We start from the raw sequence: 19,496 nt of genomic DNA, 5'->3' as shown, positions 1-19,496 counted from the left end.
ACCAAGAAGCCAAATTTTGACATTTTGAGGGAGCTCAGAGAAGTATTTTTCAAAGAAAAACTACTGTCAGGGTTAATAATTGACAGCATTTCCGATTAGGGCAGCTGTTAAAACAGCATTTGATCCAACTCAAACAAGCTCTAAACATCACTTCCAAGAAAGGAAAGAAAAAAAGAATCAAGACGTGTGACTTTAACAATCGGGACAGGTCACAAATCACAAATCGGAACTAGATCCTACGTTGGAAAGCTCCTTTTGGCCTTCGGGGCACCCTGTTATCAATAAGGCAGCTAGGGCTCACGGGGTGGACCTTCATCCTTCCTCCATCCTGGTCCCAAAAGGCCACTGCCTTTGAGTCAGAGCCTCGGAGGAGAACCTGGGAGGCGGCGGGTGCCAGGCTGGGGGAGGACGGCTTCCTTTGGAAAAAGGTGTTTGGGGAGCCTGGTGCTGCCTTTGAAAGTTTCTTTTCAAGTGTGGTTCAAAGAAGGCAGCTTTGCTGGTGGAAAAACATCGTTCCTCAGAAGGAACGAAGCTACTCGACGCAGACAGAGCAGCCGCTCAGAGAGAGAAGCGTGCACAGAGATCCTGCGAAATCCGGAATCTGTGCTCTCAACTAGGCGCAGGAGGTACACCTGCCCTGTGTCCCCGTCCAGACTGTTAGGCAATAAATGACGGAACACAAGATGCGGGGTGGGGGGGGGCGAGTGTAGTTTCCCAAAGAGCAGTCTGCTCCACGTGCCTTAGTGACTCCCATTCACGCGATCATCTCATCAGAGCAGAACCTCTAACCATCCTGGGGTAAACGGAGGGCACCAGAGCTCTCTCAAAGTACACTGCTCCAGCCACACCCTCGCATTCACATTCGCTGCTGTTCCCATCCGTTGGGCCTTCGACCCACGACACTGAATGAAGGGAGATGGAATCTGCCCTTGGTCCACACCCTGAGCAACCTCTTGCTCCTGACCGGCAGCACCCAGCCAGGCTACGGCTTTTTTTTTTTTTTTAATTTAACTGCCTGCTCAAGTCACAGCTGACAGCCACTTCCAGAAGACCGTCTCTCCAGTATTTGAACTGCCAGGTCATCTGGACCGATCAGCTCTTGAAAATGCACACTTCATTCTAACCTCAGCCCAATAAAAACAAGGAGAGGGAGGAACCTGGCCGCTTTAAAGAGCACGTTCTGACCCCGGAGCCACACAGAAATGACCTGGCGTTGCCTCCCAGCTCGGCCTCCAATCTAGCTGCATGGCTTTGGGCAAATCCCTTCCCTCCTCTGGGCTTCAATTCTGTTGTCTGCAAAACAGAGGGATGGACTGAATAAATTATAAGATCCAGGAGCCATCTTTCAGAGTCTGAGAACGCTAAACATCCCTGAGTTGCTCTGTGACACATCGATTCCTCCAGAAAGCTCAGTAAAACAGAGCAGAACGTGAGTTCAGAGGATGAGCAGAGAAGAGGCAAGCCGACTCGAGACACGGATGGATGCCGGGTAGCGGGCTAGGCCGGGGCTGGCTGGGCTTGGTCCCCAGGACCAGTCTTCACGGCACAAACCGTTCGAATGTGTCCATCAGCCATACTGCACACAACAGTGACAGAGCAGACAAGAGCAGTGATGTCCTATCTGTAAGTGCCAAGCACCTCCTGTCCGGGTTCTTGCCGTGATTCACAAGGAGCTGAAGACAGTCAGGCAAGGGCTCTTCAAGGTGTCTCACTTAGTGGGAAGTAACAGCAATTAGGCAGCCAAAGGGCCGCTCCTAGGTTCCCGGTTTCACTTCTAAAACAAGAATTTCTTCACGGGACAACCAGCGTCGTGGGAAGAACAGAGTGCTGTGATTCTGGAGCCCCGTTTGTGGACGTGTGCGAGAAAAATGAGCTGACGAAAAGATACCTATGTGAGACGTGAGTTACACCCCAAGTCACGTGAAAATGGTGCTTCCCCCCCCCCCCGCCCCAGCTCTGCGTCTGACAGGCCATGTGACCTCTGGACTGGTGACTCCTCTTGAAGCATGTGTGTCTGGGGTGGACACTTGGTCTGCTCTGGGGTTCTTGAATTTGGATGGGGTTTTACCTGGCTCTCTGACTCAAGTCCTGGGGTGTTCCAAGTGAGTCTGCCTGTCTTGAATTAACATCACAGGGGCACAGGGAGAGGCCGGGGGCCATGCAGAAGCAGGAAGCTGTGGCAGCCAGGTGCCACAGTCACCCCACAATCAAATACTGGGAGATTCCAGAACAATGCATCTGAGCAATTTTGCCTTAAAGTATCCCACTGCATTTCCTAGGCAATTCTAAACTGATAGGCCCTCAATTATTGGACTACGAGATGAAATTCCTTGCCAAGCAGTTTCTCCTCAGACCAAGCTCAGAGAGCTCGGAAACAAAGCAAGTGGATGTCTTATCACCAGAGAGAAGGAAGTCCAGGGACAGGGAGGTGTGAGGCCTCCAGCGAAAGCCAGTGCCGGGTTCCCAGGCCCTGCTCCATCCCCGCTAGGCACTGGCTCTAGGGGAGAGCAGCTCCACGTGACTTTAAGAAGCGGGGAGTAAATGACCCACTTAGCAGCCCTGGAGATAACGAGCCCTGCTCCTGCAGGGGCTGCGGAGGTTCGCATCACAGATCACTCAGTGATAGGTGGGCCTCCTTAAAGGCCCTTTTAGCATTGACATATTGATCAAATTATATATAACTACAACGCCATTAAATATTTATGCTTCCGAGGAAGCCTGCTGAATTCTTTATGCAGGGAGCGCTCGGAACAAAAAAAGGCCCAGCCCTGGTGCGACCCTGAGGATCCGTCTCCCGGAGGAAGGAAGGGGACGCTGGCTGGGGCCAGCCTGTGACACTGGTCCCCGTGCCCTTCACACAGAGTAAAGATGGCAGAGAGGATTTAACACACTTGCCTTTACCCAGCGAGGACAGACGAAAAGCAAGGGAGTCTGGGGGCCCCGAGTTGTGACATGACCTTCCCACGTGCTCCCCTGAAAGGAATCCCGCCTTCCTTTTCTGTGCCCACCAGAAATCTTGGACATGTTCTGCCAAGAGTCTAGGGAGTAAGGGAATTGGGAATGGTGACGCTGAGTGAGGAAGCGGGGGAGTGGCGTGGGTGGGAGAACAGAGGAAGCATCTAGGCCACTGACCCTGGAAAGAGTTGGCAACGCAAAGTCTGGAGACCTGCATTTCCGCCCCAGGTGTGTCTTGCGCTAGGACCTCAGCTTCCATTGCATGAAGGAGGCAGACTTGGGTCCAAGTTAATAATCAGAGCTCTCAAAAACAAATTAGGTGCTGTGTGCAAGTGAGTACCCCGTCCTGGGGAGCATTCAATGGCAACCCTACAGGGACACGGGCGGGCGTGGATACCACTCTATGGGAGGGACTTGGAAAGGTGACAGCCAAGTCCCTCCCTGGCTCTAAGACTCGAGATTTTCATTTCTCAGACTCTCAGTTTCCGTCCACCGGGCTTCCTGTTAACAAGATCCAATAATCTTTAAATATTTGTTCACTTTAATTTCTTGGCTCCCAAACACATTAAACTCTGCTTGCCTCCCACCCTCACTCCAGGGAATGGCCCTCAAAGAGCCTGCTTGTGTAGATGGAACAGGGAAAGCCTTTTCAGATTACAGCTTCTCCCAACACTGCCCATTCATCCCAGGCGCAGCAGACCCCACCAACCCCCCCACCCCTCCCTCCCTCCCCTCAGATAACCCCCTGGCCCCCTCCCCCACCTTCCCAGACTCCACAGGCCAACTCCCGCCAGGAGGGAAAATTCTCAATTCATCCCTGTGGCGTTACCATGGCAACCCCCAGCCACCTAATCCCCCTTGGAACATTATGCAAATCTCCCTTTGCCCCTCAACAGGCTGTAAAAGTCACATTACCCTTGCAGAGGCGGCTCGTTAAATTTTGGGAGTCTCCCTGTAAGGTCGGCGCTGTGACTTTTTAAGGACAGGGGCTCTCTGGGAAACCTGGGTGGTGGGAAGGGGAAAATGAGGTGCCGGGGAAGGAGCAGAAAACAGTCCCCTTTTACCCACCCCATCACTGAGTTCACAACCCAAGAGCGTGGCCCTTCCTTAGATTAAAAGGGTCAGAGGGGCCTCTCTTCCCCAGACAAGGATGGCAGGAATGGTGGCATTTCATAGGCCATAAAAATCAAGATCAGTTATTTAGAAACTTGCTTAAACGATCGGCTCCCTCAGACTGGTCCCCTCCCAAACCACCAGCACATTCAACATCTCATTTCACAGATGGAGAAAAGGAGGCCCAGAGAGGGCCCAGCTGCCCCAGGTCACACAGCAAGACAATGGCTCTGGAGCCAGAATTCCTCCCCCTAATCAAGGGTTCTAAACCAGGGCAGATTTTACTCCCCCAGGGACACTGGCAGTGTCTGGAGACATTTTTGGGTGTCACAACTGAAGTGGTGCTACTGGAAATTAGGAGGTAAAGGCGAGGGATGCTGTTCAATATCCCGGGAAGCCCAGGACAGCCCCACCACAGAGAATTATCTGGCCCCCAAATGCCAACGGGGCCCAGGTTGAGAAACCCCAGTCTACACGTCGCTGACACTCATGTTTCACTGAATTCTTAAAAAGCTTTGTCTGAGGACTTCCCAACACTGGAATCAAAGCCTTGATGTACAGATGGGTCTGAGGGTGGGCCAGCGTGGAGACCACAGAAGACCACACCTTGATGTGGCCTCTTGGTAAAGATCATTGGTCCAAATGAAACAAGCCGAGTTACCAGTTCTGAACCCGCCCCTGATCCACAGTGAGACCGCAATCGGGTCACTTAACCTCTTGAAACGTCAGTGTTCCTACTGTTAGGCGGGGCTCCTGGTGTCCACATTGTAGGGCTGGCATGTGGAGCCAACAAGTCACAAAGGAGAAAGGGCTCTGGGAAGCGTCACGACATGTGCAACACCAAGGAGCTGGTCCTCGCTCTCTCAGGCCTTGGCAACTTTGGGGACTGTCCTGTTGTGAGAATCCCCTGTTGAGGTCTCCCCACACACAAGGGAGGTACTGTGCTAAGTTAGCATGCATCACTTCACATTATCCTCAAAACACGCTCTATAACTGCACAGTCCAATACATGAAGCCACCAGCCATGCGTGGCGAGCTAACGTTAATTAAAGTTCAATTTGAAACTCAGTTCCTCGGTCACAGTAGCCACATTCCAAGGCTCAACAGCCGCACGTGGCTGGTGGCTACCGTACTGGACAATGAGATAGACACTTCCACGACTGCAGAAAGTTCTATCAGGCAGTACCACTCTAACAGGTAGGCATTCTCACCATTCCCATTACAAATTCAAGTTCGCAGAGAGAAATGGCCTGTCCCAAGTCACACAGCCAGTAGATCCTAATCTAGGACTCAAAACTAAGTTTGTATGACTTCCAACCAAGCCTGTCTCCTAGCCACCAGGACAGGCCATCTCCCAGCTCCAGGTGCTCTGAACCTAACTTCCCAGGATGCCCCTTCGAGAACCAACTGACTTCTGATAGACCAACTCTGATTCCACTGGCACCTTCATGAAAAAGGGTTTATCAAAGACCACCACCTGGAGGCCTGGGAAATGCCCAATGTTCCTACAGCACCAGAGGGGGATTAAGACAGGGCCCTAGTCAGGGGGATAGCGAGGGAGAGCCAGGTGGAGATCCCTTGAGAAGTGGGGTGAGAACCAGGTAAGAGATTAGAGAGAAACCGGAAAAGGCTAAGAGAGAAGACCATCCACGCACACACCCCACCACCGCCACCTTCGGGAGTTCCTGCAGGCTAGGCTCCCCGGTGCCACACACAGAGCGCCAGGTGACACAGAGACCAGCGTCAAGCCAACAGTGGGAGAACTGTGGCAGGGGGAGGGCAGCTCTTTGGGGGGCTCTAATGCTTCTCCTCGTTTCGGGCTGGCTTCATGGGGATACCGATTCTCTGGGATAAAGCGTGAGGTCCTAGGAGATGGGGCCATCAACCTCAACTCCTCCGGAGTCTTGCCCGAGGACTTCTGCTCTTAGGCAAAGCAAGATGAGCACTGGACTGCAGCACTCTCCACGGGTAAGGCATCTCTGAGGAAGGGCCCCCTTCTCAGAGCAAGGGTTTAAGGAGAGGCTAAAGCACCCACTGACTGATCAGCCCTGGCCCGCGCCCTACCTCCACCTGCCCGATCTCATGGGTACTCTCTTCCCACCAGGCTATTTAGCCCCTCATTCCAGACCATTTGGTATCACCGGCAGCTTCTCCCAGGCCCATGAGTCTGCCCGACCTCTTAAGGGGCAGGAAGTCTGATAGTCCCTGTACCCCGCTTGCACCTCAGCTGGAGGATTGCCTCCCATCCCTTGCCCCCCAGACACACTAAACTGCCCCGCTCCGCCCTAGCAGATATCACCACTGGTTCACAAAGCACATGCCTGACAGGATGCTCAGTTTCAGACCAGGAGCAGGACGGACCTGTTGAGGGCTCTCCCCTGAGAAGTGTTTGGGGACTGGGTAGAGGCCCTTTGTCACAAAGTCCTCACCTACTGGCTGGGTGGTGTAGGAGTCTAAAACAGAAACCTCCCCAGCCAACCAGGCAGGAAGAGTCCCCTGCCCTGCCCCCAGGTTGCAGGACTGGTGGAAAGAACTCTTTCCGCTGTCGGAAGAGCGGTGAACAATGATTATCAAGGATTTAAAAGGGCAATGAGATAAGGCCCCAACACTTGGAACTCCAGGCCCAAATAGATAGCTAAGGAATGACACGCATTGTTTACTAATTTACCTCCAAGCCATTAACCCTCGCTTCCTGCTACTCAGGTGCTCCGGTATTCCAAATTCAGCACGCTTTCCCTGGCTCTTCCCCATTCCTTACCCCCCCATCTCTGCCTTATCATCCTTCCCCAGCTATCTCGCTCCTCAGGCCCCCCCCTCTTTCCCCTCTCACACCTCAACTGTCCTGTCCTGTGAGAACGGGGGGGGGGGGGGATGATGATGGTTAAGCCTATCAAAGACACGTTATAATACAGGTTTATGACACATATTTCTTCCTACCAGCACGACAACCACAGGCCTCTCTCGGAAACCTGAGAAAGCCTGCTATCCTTCCCAGAAGGTCCGTGACGCTATACAGGGTCAGGAAGACCGCCAAACTGGAACATACAGTCCCGGAGTCCCCCACAAAATGCACACCGTGCACCCGGTACGGGCTCAGGGGCCTCCGTGAATGCAGAATGGTCTCGTCCCTCAGGGCGGTCAGAGCCTCCACACCACACCGCTCTCCTCCCCTCCCAAACCGAGCCCCAGTTTAAGAACACAGCCCTGCGGGCTTCCCTGGTGGTGCAGTGGTTGAGAGTCCGCGTGCCGATGCAGGGGACACGGGTTCGTGCCCCGGTCCGGGAGGATCACACATGCCACGGAGCGGCTAGGCCCGTGAGCCATGGCCGCTGAGCCTGCACGTCCGGAGCCTGTGCTCCGCAACGGGAGAGGCCACAACAGTGAGAGGCCCGCGTACCGCAAAAAAAAAAATAAAATAAAAATAAAGAAAAGAACACAGCCCTGTGGCACCCTGAAGTATACAGGTCATCTTCACACGCCAGGCCTTTCGTGCCAGGCTCTGATGCTTTCCTCCTGGTGTGTGTGTGTCCTGGACCCAAATGCCTGTGAGTTTAGGTTTCTAAGATGAAAATGTCTAATCTGCTCTGCAAACAATCAAGTGCTACAGAAATACGAAAGGCTGTATTATTATAATCTACAATATTTGGTAGATCAAATTTTCACTGTATCCTTGATGAAGGCTTTCCCTTGGGATTATCTGGAGATGGCGGCAGCTGCCCCGGCACCCCGCCTGTGTCACTCACGTGGCGGGTGAATGAAACGGGGCGCCTCTGTGAGGACAGGGCAATGGGCACAGCCAGACTCAACCCTAAAGGGGCTCCCCTGGAATCGCAGCCCCACTCCTGGGAACTTGGTTCTTCCTTCACCCTTCAAAGGACGCAATTGGTCAGGGGAAGTTCTGGTGATAGAAAGCGAAGGGAGCCTCTTCCTAAAAGGTTGTTGAACCTTCAAAGTCGTGACATCACTGGGGTGAAGGGGAGGGAGGTCTTTGTTCTCAGGCAGAATCTTCAGGGCTGAGTAAATGGGTCCCCTGGCTCATCCCAAGCTGGGATGAACCTCCCCTGAAGAAGGCAAGTCCCTGACCTCCCCAACCTCACGATTTCCGGAGGGGCCTCTGCAGAAGAACGGCCTCCTGGAATCTGATTTGGGGGACTTCGAGGTCCCTGATCTGACTCCCCAAAGGCTGACCCCTCCCCCGTCAGATGGCCTCTGCCTGCACATCCATGGTGACAAGGTGACAGTTTGGAAGCCTGCTCGCTCCACCCACATGCTCACCAGTGCAACAGCCCTAGCAAACAAAAGAACTCAACATCACTGCTGGGGAGAACTGCAACGCCCCCATTATCTCCTCCAGAAGACCCTCGGGGGCGGCACCAAACCTTACTTCTGTGACAGCAGGAAATTCCCCCCCTTCCCTAAGTTTCCCCTTAGCCTCAACCTGAGAAGGAACATTTCTTTTGAAAGGCAAGAGAAAAGCAAAAGCCAAGGGAGAAAAGCAAAGAGAGAAGGGGAGAGAAAGCATCTTGGCTGTGATGTTGAAAACAAGATATTGTCCCTTTAAGCATATAAAAACAAGGCCCTTGAGGGCACGGTTCTCACTCTGGTGCACAATTACGGGTGCTTTCAGCTGTCTAGCACTACTTCAAGTGCTCTCTTAAACCAGACTGTCAATGGCATGTTGAAAGCTATTTTGCCGGCTGCTATCATTAATAGCAAAGTGGAGAGTTGGGCTGATGAGAATTAAATATGGGGGAGGGGGTGGGTCATAACCAGTCATTACAGAATTACCAATATGAGCAAGAAGACAATGCCACTTTGGGGAGTAAAGTTCAAACCAGCAGATGACGGTGGGGAAGCAGGCCACAGACTGCAGCAAGCGGCCCCCCGGCCCGGCCCGGCAGATGGACTTGGGCCAGCCCTGGAGAGCCATCTGGGGACCGAAGGGCCACAGAGCGGCGAGTGTGAGAGCAGAGAGGCCTTGCAGATCACTTTGCTGCAACATGTCACCACCTCACCTCCTGCCGAAGTGGAGTCCCCCCTCCCCGCCCCGTTCCCAAGACTTGTGGACTTGTGGCTTCCGGGACACACCTGGCTGCCTTTCCAAGCACTGCTGCTGCCACCCCCGGAGGAGCCTCCACTGGCGGCTCCTGCCTAACGAATATGGCCCTCCCTTTAAGACGAGGCTCAAGTAACAGTCCTTCGGTGTAGTCTTCTCTGACCCGACTCCCCTTTCCCAGGAAGGATGAGCCCTTCTGTCCCGGGAGCTCCTCCGTTAGTACTTACTTCACTGCATTGCAATGACTTATTTAGATGCCCGACTCCCCCGTGGAGGGAAGGGTGTCTGTGGAACAAGCCCCAGACCACACCCGGGACACCCCAGACCCCTAATAATCATTTTGGGGATCAGTCCAACCTCCTCATCTGACTGATGGAGAAACTGGATGATGAGCGGTAGGAAGCAGCAGGAGGAAGCCTGCAGAGCCGGCAGCCAGCCCGCAGCCAGCCCGCAACGAACAACCCCCATCCTGACTCACACCCTCTGACTGCCCAGTAATTCTGAACAAAGGAGAAGCAACGTGTTCACTGAGCACCCAATATGTGCTAAGTGCACGTAGGAGTCCTGAGCAGAGGGGCTTGCCCCCCAGCTATGGGGGTGTAGGAGGACCTCCTGCATGCAGATCGCAGCAGGGCACCCCACTGAGGTCTAGCCTGATCACCTTTTTGCCCCTGGCATCCCAGGATTTTGTACAAACGGGATGGAAAAACATTTTCCCCCCCACGCAGGAAGGAAAAGGGAATTCATCCCTTGGCTGACTCACTCCTACACCAAAAAAGGAAACAAAGGGCCTCTGACCTAGGCTAGACCCTTCCTGTCCGAGCTGGGGAAGGAGGAAGCCACAGACAGAAAGAAGAGCTCCATGCCCTCCAGGAGCTCCTGGTCCAGCAGGATTCATGGAGAGTCTTCAGTAAGGAGCCAGGTCCCCATCTAGGACCAGTTTCCTTGATCGGAGGGTAAACACAGGGACCATGTGCCCATCTCCCAGGTCATTTCAGTGATCAAATGGGATGAGAAGGAAAAGCGCAAGGAAAGCACACAGACCCTCGCTCTGACAACTCCATCAGCAAGAAGGAAGAGGGGGTCCGGAGAAGGCTGGTGTGAGATGCAGTCTTGGGGGCCTGGGAGGCAGGCTCCTCCTAGGTGGACAGGACAGGGTGAAGGGAACTTGGAGCTTGGTGGACCCCAAACTGGAGCAAGGCAGTCACCCCAGGCCAGCATGACTAGAGGAGAGACTGTTCCGGAGAAAAGCGACAAGGCAAGAAAGTCAGAAGGAAATCAGGGCGTAGAGCGGTCCCCGGATGCCAGCATTCTGACCAAAATAAATGATACTCAAAGGTTTTTTTCTTAGCTCGACTCAGATGCCACACATATAGGCACTGCCCTAGTATGAAGACCCACGTCCCCTTCAATTTCAGTGTTCCACCTTCTCCTCACCAAGACGGACCTGATTCCTGGGCAGGGTTTTGGTAACCTCACCACCTGCTGGCCCCCTCTGGCCACCGACACCTTCACAGCAGCCACAAAACTTCAAGCTGTTATCCCTAGAGGTCTTCTCCAGCCCAAGTCCCTTTTTATGTAGGTGTGAGGACCCAGAGAAGGGCAATGACAAATGAAGACATCCCATCTCCATCTTCAGCCATGTTCATGGCCACCCCCATCCTTAGATGAAACCTTACCTGTGACCCTTACCTCCGGGATTGCTAGCTATGCATTGTGTTTATTACTAGGCGCACTGAATCATTAGTTGTGCAAATAGCTAGCGGTTCAGAAGAGGACCCTGGGCGGGCAAAGATGATTCATCTGATATGGTTATAGAACCAGAAATGCGGAACTTTGGCGTTGCCAGGTTTGTGGCCTTAGCCTCCTGAGATAACGCGGAAAGAAGCAACAATAATTAAAGACACAGAGTGCTATTAGTTAGTAAATAAGCGCTCTTCATTTCTTGAGTTTTGCTAAGAGACCTGGGGTCAGGAGGAAAAGTGGCAGCGGCAGTTCCTCTGCTAACATGGGGCTGGATACCTCGGCTCCCCTGTCTGGGCCTCAGTCTCATCTGTGACTTGAAAGGTCTGCAGGAGATGCCAAAGGGCTCTCCCAGTTAGAACAGAAAGTTAGAAGAAGTGTTGCTCGGTGACAGAAAAGTGGGGGCATGACACTGTCCCCAAATCAAAAGGCCTCTGGTGCTCTTCCAAAACCTTAGCGCTCACCAGCAGGGGGGTGAAAAGACGGCCTGCCCCAGCTTCTCAGGGCATCAGTGCCTCAAACCCAATGCACTACGATTGCTCTGGAGTGCTCGTTTCTACGCTGGTGATTTGTGGCTGACACTGGAGAGCTTCAGCCTCTGCGGGAACAAGATGGGAACTGACAAGCTGGCCAGCCATCATCACCTCCCCGGCCTTGAAGAATCACCCTTGACATCCTGCCTGGAAGTAGAGGCTTGGAGGAGGTGGGTGACCTCTTGAAATCTTGGGCCAGGCCCACGATGCTGTAACCTCTGCTTTGCCACAATTAGAGAGGGAGGGGAGGAGAAACCATTTACTGCTTCTCCGGGATCTGACAGCTTGGAAAAAGAACAGAGAGGGAGACAGAGAAACAGCTAGGAAAGGAGCCAGCCACAGTGAGTTTAACCTCTCGGTAAAATAAAAACGGGCTGGACGCACCTCATCAGCTACCCTCTGTCAATACTCAGGCCCATCTGTAGAACCTGAGGTCCCCAACTAACAGGCATTTCCCACAGAGCCAGCAGGCGGCTTCTGAAAAAAATATGTGGGGGTGCTGGTAAGAGGTGTGTGTGTGTGTGTGTGTGTGTGTGTGTGTGTGTGTGTGAGAGAGAGAGAGAGAGAGAGAGAGAGAGAGGGAGAGAGAGAGAGAGAGGGAGAAAGAGCGAGCGGGAGCACGCAGGCTGAGGACTGCCACACTCCCCAAGGTGCTAGCTCTGGAGAGCATCCATTATATAAAAGTACAGACAGTCCCCGCCCCCCCCGCCCCCCCCCCCAGCTTCAAGATGAAGAATCCAGCCTGTTTGTTCCAGGCAGATGTAATCACACGAACAGTCAAGTCTAGAGGGCAGGACACTGCATGAATAATTCAAGCACTCCAGTCACTTGATTGTGTGTGCAGATAAAACACCAGTCAACCGCTAAACAGGTCAGCTGATAAACTTGTTTGCTCAGGCCTAACCACCATCCGCCAAATGCACCCAAGACCCACACTACAATTAGCGGCCGGTTTCCTTCTGCAGAACCCTTGCATGCCTAGGGAGTGGCCAGCCCCAGGAGGTCAGGGCTGCATTTCTCAGTGCAGGGTTTCTTCACCTCCTTGCCTCTTTGTTCCTACACAGCCACCGGGCGGATTTCACCCAACTCAGAGATTGCCATAAAACCGGCAAAGCCACTGAACTCAGAGCACGGAACACTCCCGCTGGGAAGCAAGTGGGAGCTGAGGCTGGAAGGCAAAGGTGAGTGGCCAACAGGGTAAAGTACTGTTTAGAAGCCAGAGGCCCAGATTTGAGTCCTAGGTCTGCCCTCCTCGCCTCCCTGAAGCCTCAGTTTCCTCGCCTACAAAAAGGGGGCAAAGAATACATCTATCTGCCTCTGGCAGCTGACAGGATTAAATGAGACCATGTCGCCAAACCTCAGGCATTCTCCCCCTAAGAACCTGGTTTGGGGACTGGCCAGAAGTCCCAGATGCACACAGCTGCTTCTTATGCAAACCCCACCACTCAATGTGCTAGGAAGGCGAATAACTCTTCCTGGGTTCAGAGTGTCCCCAGGACTCCAGGAACAGCTTCGCTCCACCAGCCAAGGTGGATTCTTTGTGCCAAAGAACCATCCACTCACAGACACGGGGAACACCACCCATGCAGACCTCGACATGCAACGACATATTACACCTTAATTACGAAGCTCTTAGAAGAACGGCTGCTATAACTTTTAAACCTGGGTGCAATTACCCTGTTCAATTTAAACACACCCAAGATACCAAGCGCTGAGGACAAAAAAAGAGGGGGTGAAGAAAGGGATGAGGTTGCATCCTGCATAAGAGCCCAAGGCCCTTGAACACCTGGGACCCCAGCTGCACTGCACACATTCTTACTGGACCAGTCAGACCCAGTCAGTTCCACCTAAAGTTGGGCAGTCTCTAGCCCCGACTCCCGAGGAGAAACAGCTTTACTTACAAAGTGGTGTCTGTTTACAGTTCCTGTGGGTCAAGAAGTAAAAACCTGGTAGCCTTCATGTGCCTCCCCAGATTCCTCAACAAACTCAGGTCCCTTTCTGGCTGCCCTTCACCCAACACTGGGGTTCCCTCCAGGAGGGGAAAGGAAACTAGATTCCAAAGACTCTGTGCGAAGCCACTGGAGTGGGCAGACAGGAATCTACAAGCATTCCAGAGGTCACCTGCCCTTCTCACCTGCCCTGGGTCCTGCCCCCTTAAAGAGCGAAGTTTAAACCTTGTAAACCACTGTTCATTTAGAGCAGAAAGTCCATTCAAAGCACGGTCAACGAAGACTAGAATAAGTCAACAGTTTTCTGGGATTTCAAGAACACCAATTGTTACAGAGAACAACCGGCCTGCGCCATTTCTCCTTGCCAAGTCAATGCTAATCGCTGGCCAAGCCAAATTATAGGCGGCCTCTCCTCGCAACACAAATACACAAACAGGCCTCTCCCACAGCCCAGCCCAGCACCCAGGACGAGTTACTGATATGCACCAAGATAAAGGTGTTTGTATTTGCCCGGTTTGAGGTATACTGTTATTAGAAGAGTGACAATACGGGGTAGTTTACATATCCATCACACACTACCACACCAGCTAAACTGGTTTGACTTCAAACCAGGATTTCAAAGCTGAGCTCAACCCCCAGCCATCTCAGAAGTCCTGGCTAGGCTGCCCCAGGCTCGTTACTTCACCTCTCTGCTTCACCTTCCTTCCCCGAAAAATGGGAAAGGCTGTGGCCGCCTTCACATTAAGATGGAGATGAAAAAACTGCCTCATAGACATAAGGCATTGGGCTGTATTTCATTCTGGCTTTATATTTTTAAGCAGTTGGTGGCTTGTTCCCTTAAATTTTGACAGCTCAGCCTGGCTTTTAAGACTCTTGAAGTTTAATCTCATCAAGGCAGAACATACTTTTGTACACACACACACACACAAACTCTCCTGCCTTTCCTCTTGAAAATTTTACATTAAAACAGGTAGCAGCCAGCTACCTCTGGGTTTCAGGAGTTTGTAAAGTAGATCCTGAAGGGACAAGTTTCCTTTTGCTCCTTCCTCCTCCACCAAGATCCAACACCAGGACAAACTTCACAAGCTGGGACACTAGAAGCTCAACATGTCCAAGAAATCAGCCAAGCCTCAAACCCGGCATGTCAAGGGCTCGATCCATTCACTCTTCAAGGAGGAGGAGAAGGAACAGAAGAACGAGGCTCATTTTCAAACAGGAGGAGCCATTTTTAAACATCTGTGGATTAGGTAAAAATTTTAAAACTAGACATGTACGGTAAAGCACTTACCTGCTTGTGCATTTCAATGTTCAATCCATAGGACATCTCGTAGTACTAAAAGTAAAAGTAACGGCCATTAATGCACAACACCAAAGTCTGTTTGTGTTCCACAATGAGCTTTGGGGGAGGTTTTGGCCAAATGGTACTTTTATGATACACCTGCTAAAGAAGTTTAAGCCAAAGCCCAAAGCCGGCTATAAAGGGGTTGCAGAGCTGAAGACCGGCTCACGAGGGCTGTTCTCACTGCAAGAGAACATCCTATACGCAAAGCATTATGGAGAGCGGGGCCCTCCCTCCCACCAGCCCTGCCTGTACCATATACCCTGTTTATACAAGGTTCTCGTTCAACAAGGAATCATGTGTACGCTGGGACCCTCTTGTCCTCTGAGAGTTATTTAGCAATGTGTCCAAGGCCTCTTATGTGCAAAGCAGTGCAGGGAGCCTCACTTAAGGACCTCCGGTGCCTTCCTCACCAACAGAAGATTTAAACTTGCTGGAATAGACACTGGGAAAAGGGCGGACGTCTACACACTGTCCCAGGGCCTTTAAGGTTCTCAGTTGGGGGATCCCTGAGTGTACAGTGGAGGCAAAAGCCTGTAAAAGGCTCCTCCACTGTCAGAAACCCCCGGAGAAAGGGGGTAGGCGGAGGGGCCTTACGTCCCACTCTGGCTAGATCCCAGGGCTGCAGAGCAGTGAAGTTTTCAAACACTCCCAGGAGATCTCTAAGAGAGATTTTTATCCAACCCTGACATAGGCTGATCCAATCCTATCTTACTAGCCAAGATAAGACAACCAGCCCTCTGGGAAACCTTCAAAACACAAATTAATGGGGCACAAAGGAAGTGCACAAGTGCTTGGCCTGGGGTTTGGGTTTCTCTTTCTGCCCCTCCTCTCACCCACCCTCCTCCAAGTGGCCGGGCTATGGGAGGCTGGTGAAGGGTCAGAGGGCACACTCGGATTACACCCGCTCCGGGGCTGCCCGGCGGAGGCCGGTCAGGGGACCCGGCTCCAGGCTCCCCAGGCGCACGCCGCCCCGGCCTCTCACCATCACATAATGGCGCTGCATCTCCGTCTTCTCGTTCGCCAGCTTGTCGTATTCCACTTTGAGGCTGCGAGGGCAGAAGGAGCCGGCTCAGACTTGGCGCCTGCACAGCCTCCTCCGAGGCCCCAACCCAAGGGCCTCTGGGAGCCACTTCGTCACTTTCCTGACACCCTCCCCCCGGGGGACCCCCTTATCCCGCAGCCTCTGCGGGAGGGGGGCTTGGGTCCCCGACACGCGGAGATGGAGTGAAGCAACTTGAAACTTCCCGCGGCCGAGAGAGTGGACTTATCCGAGCCGCGGGGGGGCGGGACCCCGACGCTCGCTCGCGACCCCCAGAACCCGGAGCGAGCCGGCTCGCGCCCCGAACCCTCACCCTGGGGGCGGCGCAGGGAGCCGGGAGGCTCTGCCGGCAGCAAAGGGTTAAGACGCCGCGCTCGGAAAGGGGAAACAAAAGGAGGAGGCCCGGACTGCCCCGCCGCCCCGGGGTCGGGGGCCCGCTCGGTCCCCTAGGGGTGGTGGCAGGAGCTGCGGCGGAGACGCCCCCGCCCCGCCAGCCCCGGGGCGGCCCCCACTGGCCTTACCTGTGATATTGAGCTTGCAGGAACTGGAATTCGTCTTTGATCCTGTCACAAGACTCAGCCACCGTGAATTTAAATCCCGGCTGCCCGGGTTGATGGGGAGCCTGAAGCCGGCGAGGACAAGACAGCGGAGGGGCGGGGGCGTCAGACCCGGCTCCAAGCTGCCCAGACCCCTCACTGGCTTTCCCCGTTCTCCCCCCGCACCTCCCCCACCCACCCACCATAGGGGCCGCCCTCACAGCCCAGCACCTTTCCAGCAAGTTTCTCAGCTCCCCGACGGCCGGGGGGGACGGGGGGCTAACCTCTCCCTATTGGCCGCGGGGCTCCCATCCCTTTCACGAAGGGGCTCCCATTCCCTTCTGGGGCGGGGGAGACACAACGAGTGAGTTGGGATACTTAGGCGAGGGGGCGGGGGACAGCGTGAAAACAGTTCCCCAGGACGACTGGCAGCCCCCCACGCCACTAGGGCGGAATTAACCTCCTCTCGTAACGGCGCCCCCCCATCCCATCCCCTTTGTGTGAGCGCGCGCGCGCACACACGCACACACTATAAAGGTAGCAACAAGCAAAATGGAGGTGCCAGATAAACTGCCTCGTTTACCCTCCCATGATAGATGCTTAAATAAACCGAATTGCAATTACTCACCGGATGTCTGCCTTGCGGATACATGGCAGGGAGGGGTCGTGATTCCGAGAGCGTGGAAGCGCCGAGAGCCCGGGCAGGGGAGATGCGGGGGAGGGGGGAGCCAAGCCCGAGCGGGGGGCGGCCGGCAAACCGAGAGCTCGCCCCCGGCCCCCCCAGCCCGCTCTCACACCGAAATCCCAGAGTCGGGCGCCCGCCCCAAGCGGAGACAAAGAGCCGCGAAGCAGGCGGCAAAGTCGGCGGGCGCCGAGGCCGGGCGGCGGGCGCGGGCTTTGTGCACCTAGGGCTCGGCGGGCTGTGGCCGGCCGCCTTCCCCCCGCTGCGTGGAGCGCGTCAGAGCCGGGGGCTGAGCGGACATCGTCGTCTACCCGGCGGGTCCGGCGCGGGGTCCCGAGGTTAGGGGGCCCCTCCTGGGGCAAGCGCGGGCGCCCTCCGGTTCACTCAGAGCGTCGCGCCAGGAGGGTGGCGCGCCGGGGCAGCCCCAGCATCCGGGGCGCGCGGGTCCGATCCCAGGGGCGGCTCTCGGCGAGAAGAGGAAGGAGGCAGGCACCGGGGTGGCGGCTTGGGGCCGCAGGAGTGCCGGAGGGTGAGGGCGGGAGCCCGGCGCGGGCGCTTCGACCCCCCCCCCACTCGGAGAGGAGAGCCTGCTGTTCTGTCTGTTACTGCCGCCGCCGCTGCAAGCCCTTCCCAGGGCCGAGGAGGAAACTCCGGGCTCAGTAGGTGGGAATCAACCACCCTGGCATCCTAACTCCAGCAGGCACAGGAAGCCGCATCAAAGGGGTCCTCGCTGCTCCCTGCTCGAGCGCCGAGTCCCCAGCGAGGAGCGCTCGGTGCCGCCACCGCCGCCTCCGAGCGCGCAGGCAGGAGAGCGCTGGAAGGGAGAAGCAGCCCGAGACCGGGGAGATCTGTGGCTTCCTTCCTTCCCCTCGGCTCGGCTCTCCTCTCGCGCCCCGACAATCCCCCCAAACACACGCACACGCACACGCACACGCACACACACACATACACTCGCACCAAAAAAAGTGCCCCGGACCTGCGGATACCACACACAGACAGGCGAGGGAGACGAGCACGAGGTCTGAACTGCCGCGAGAGCAGTTCCAAATAGGGACTGAAAAGTAACAAAATAATGTGGCAGCTTCGCCCAGAGCTGGCCAATGGGAGCGCGGGGCCCCCACGTGGGGCTGCCGGACTCGGCCTGCGACTGGGCGCCGCCGGGCGCGACGTCACAATGCCCTCTTGTGTCTAAAACTATGCATGAAAAGTAGCAATCAGGCCCTACCCGCTGGTGACTTTCGCATGGGAGTGAAAAACAGCGCTCCTCAGATCAGGAATTAACCGAAAGACATATAATAAATAGATATATATTATAGTCCTGGGCTGCTAGGGTTTTTTTCCCCTCCTCTCTTTTTTTTTCCCACGATCTACTAGCAAATAATTATTTGGCGGGAGGGGGAAAGAGGGAAGACAGAGGAATAATAACAAAAGAAAAAAAGCTGTACAGTCCTCAAAACCTGTGGCTGGTAGTAACGTATCAGTTTATTCTGCAGTGGCGGCAAACGATACCTCCCTCTAATCCCATTAGGTCTGCAAAGCAGCCCAATTAGATACTATAAAACAAACAAAATCACTTTGTCACTTTAATGTTTTCACAAGATTTCGGACTGATAAAGTGGTGGTCCCAAAGTTGCCCCCCACCTTAAAAAATTTGCTCGGAACTGAGGGTGTCCCTTTCTTTACGCCTTCTCCGACCCACCCCCGACCCCACGGCCCCCAGCTTTTCTTCTTTGTTCATTTGTCCTTCTTTTCAGAAAGCCAAATAAACAGCCTCTTTGATGTGCGGCGGCTGCCCCCGAGAAGTCGGAGGAACTCTAGCTTGGCGGGCACCGCAGACACAAGAGCCCGACTCCCGCAGACACCCTGCTCAGTCCACGCTGTCCCCACACGGGGCTACTTCCCGGTGGAGACGGCTACGCCCTCGCCGCAGCTGCTCACTGAGAGCCGGGGCCAGGGAAGCGAAGTCGGGAATGCGGTGGCGGCCTGGCCTCACCACGGCCCGGGAGCTCCGAGTTCCGACCCGGTTTCCTCAGCCTGCCCTCGGCAGTGTCACCGCGTCGGCGGAAACCTGCGGAGCGGCGCGTGTGCGAGCCTGTGGGCGTCTCGGCCGCCAGCCTCGACGCCCCGCGAGGCGAAGACGCTCATCCGCCCCCGCGCACTCCTCTCCTACCCCGCCGCCGCGCCTCCGGGACTCCCCGTGCGGTCAAACAGGCCGCTCGACAACGGGGGCCAGTTTGCCCGCACAGCGATAGCCTCCACCTCTGGTGCTCGGGGTTACGTCAGGGCAGACGGGCCTGGGGGACGCGGCCCTCGAGAGGCTGGGAAGCTGGAAGGGCAGCGTCCCAAAGCCCACGGGCACCGCCGGGTGGGCGGGCCCAGGTGGGCCCCCGGACCCTCCCCTCCAGCGTCTCCGCGAACCCGCACGCACCCCGGGGCCGTCGGCGGTCCCCGGATCTATATTTTCTCCTCATTAGGAGCTGGAGTTCGCTTTTGCATCTTAACGAGGAGCTGAGAGCGAGCGGGCGCTCGGAGGCCGGTGCGATGGGAG

The 19,496-nt window shown here is 55.0% G+C and overlaps 1 protein-coding gene across 12 annotated transcripts in view; it reads right to left on the bottom strand.

Moving 5' to 3' along the window:
• The window catches only part of TLE3 (TLE family member 3, transcriptional corepressor), a 48,925-nt gene extending 30,704 nt beyond the window's left edge, over nt 1-18,221 (bottom strand). For 3 of the 12 annotated variants that reach the window (XM_022579906.3, XM_022579908.3, XM_089907056.1), the window contains exons 1-4: nt 16,895-18,217; nt 16,252-16,352; nt 15,674-15,737; nt 14,638-14,682 (exon numbers count right to left, since the gene is read on the bottom strand). In XM_022579906.3, the coding sequence (XP_022435614.1) occupies nt 14,638-14,682; nt 15,674-15,737; nt 16,252-16,352; nt 16,895-16,918 (234 nt within the window). In that variant the 5' untranslated portion in view covers nt 16,919-18,217. Of the gene's footprint in view, nt 1-14,637; nt 14,683-15,673; nt 15,738-16,251; nt 16,353-16,894 lie in introns of all 12 variants that reach the window. The other 9 variants (XM_089907050.1, XM_089907052.1, XM_089907051.1 and 6 more) reach the window with 6 other exon arrangements.
• Nucleotides 18,222-19,496: the final 1,275 nt, after the last annotated feature.

Source organism: Delphinapterus leucas, chromosome 2, assembly GCF_059928025.1.
Source record: "Delphinapterus leucas isolate spDelLeu-1000000601 "Yukka" chromosome 2, BTC_Dleu_Yukka2, whole genome shotgun sequence".
In the NCBI taxonomy this organism is placed as follows: Eukaryota; Metazoa; Chordata; class Mammalia; order Artiodactyla; family Monodontidae; genus Delphinapterus; species Delphinapterus leucas.
Note: the sequence above shows the minus strand (reverse complement) of the source record. Positions and strands in the feature narration are given on the sequence as shown.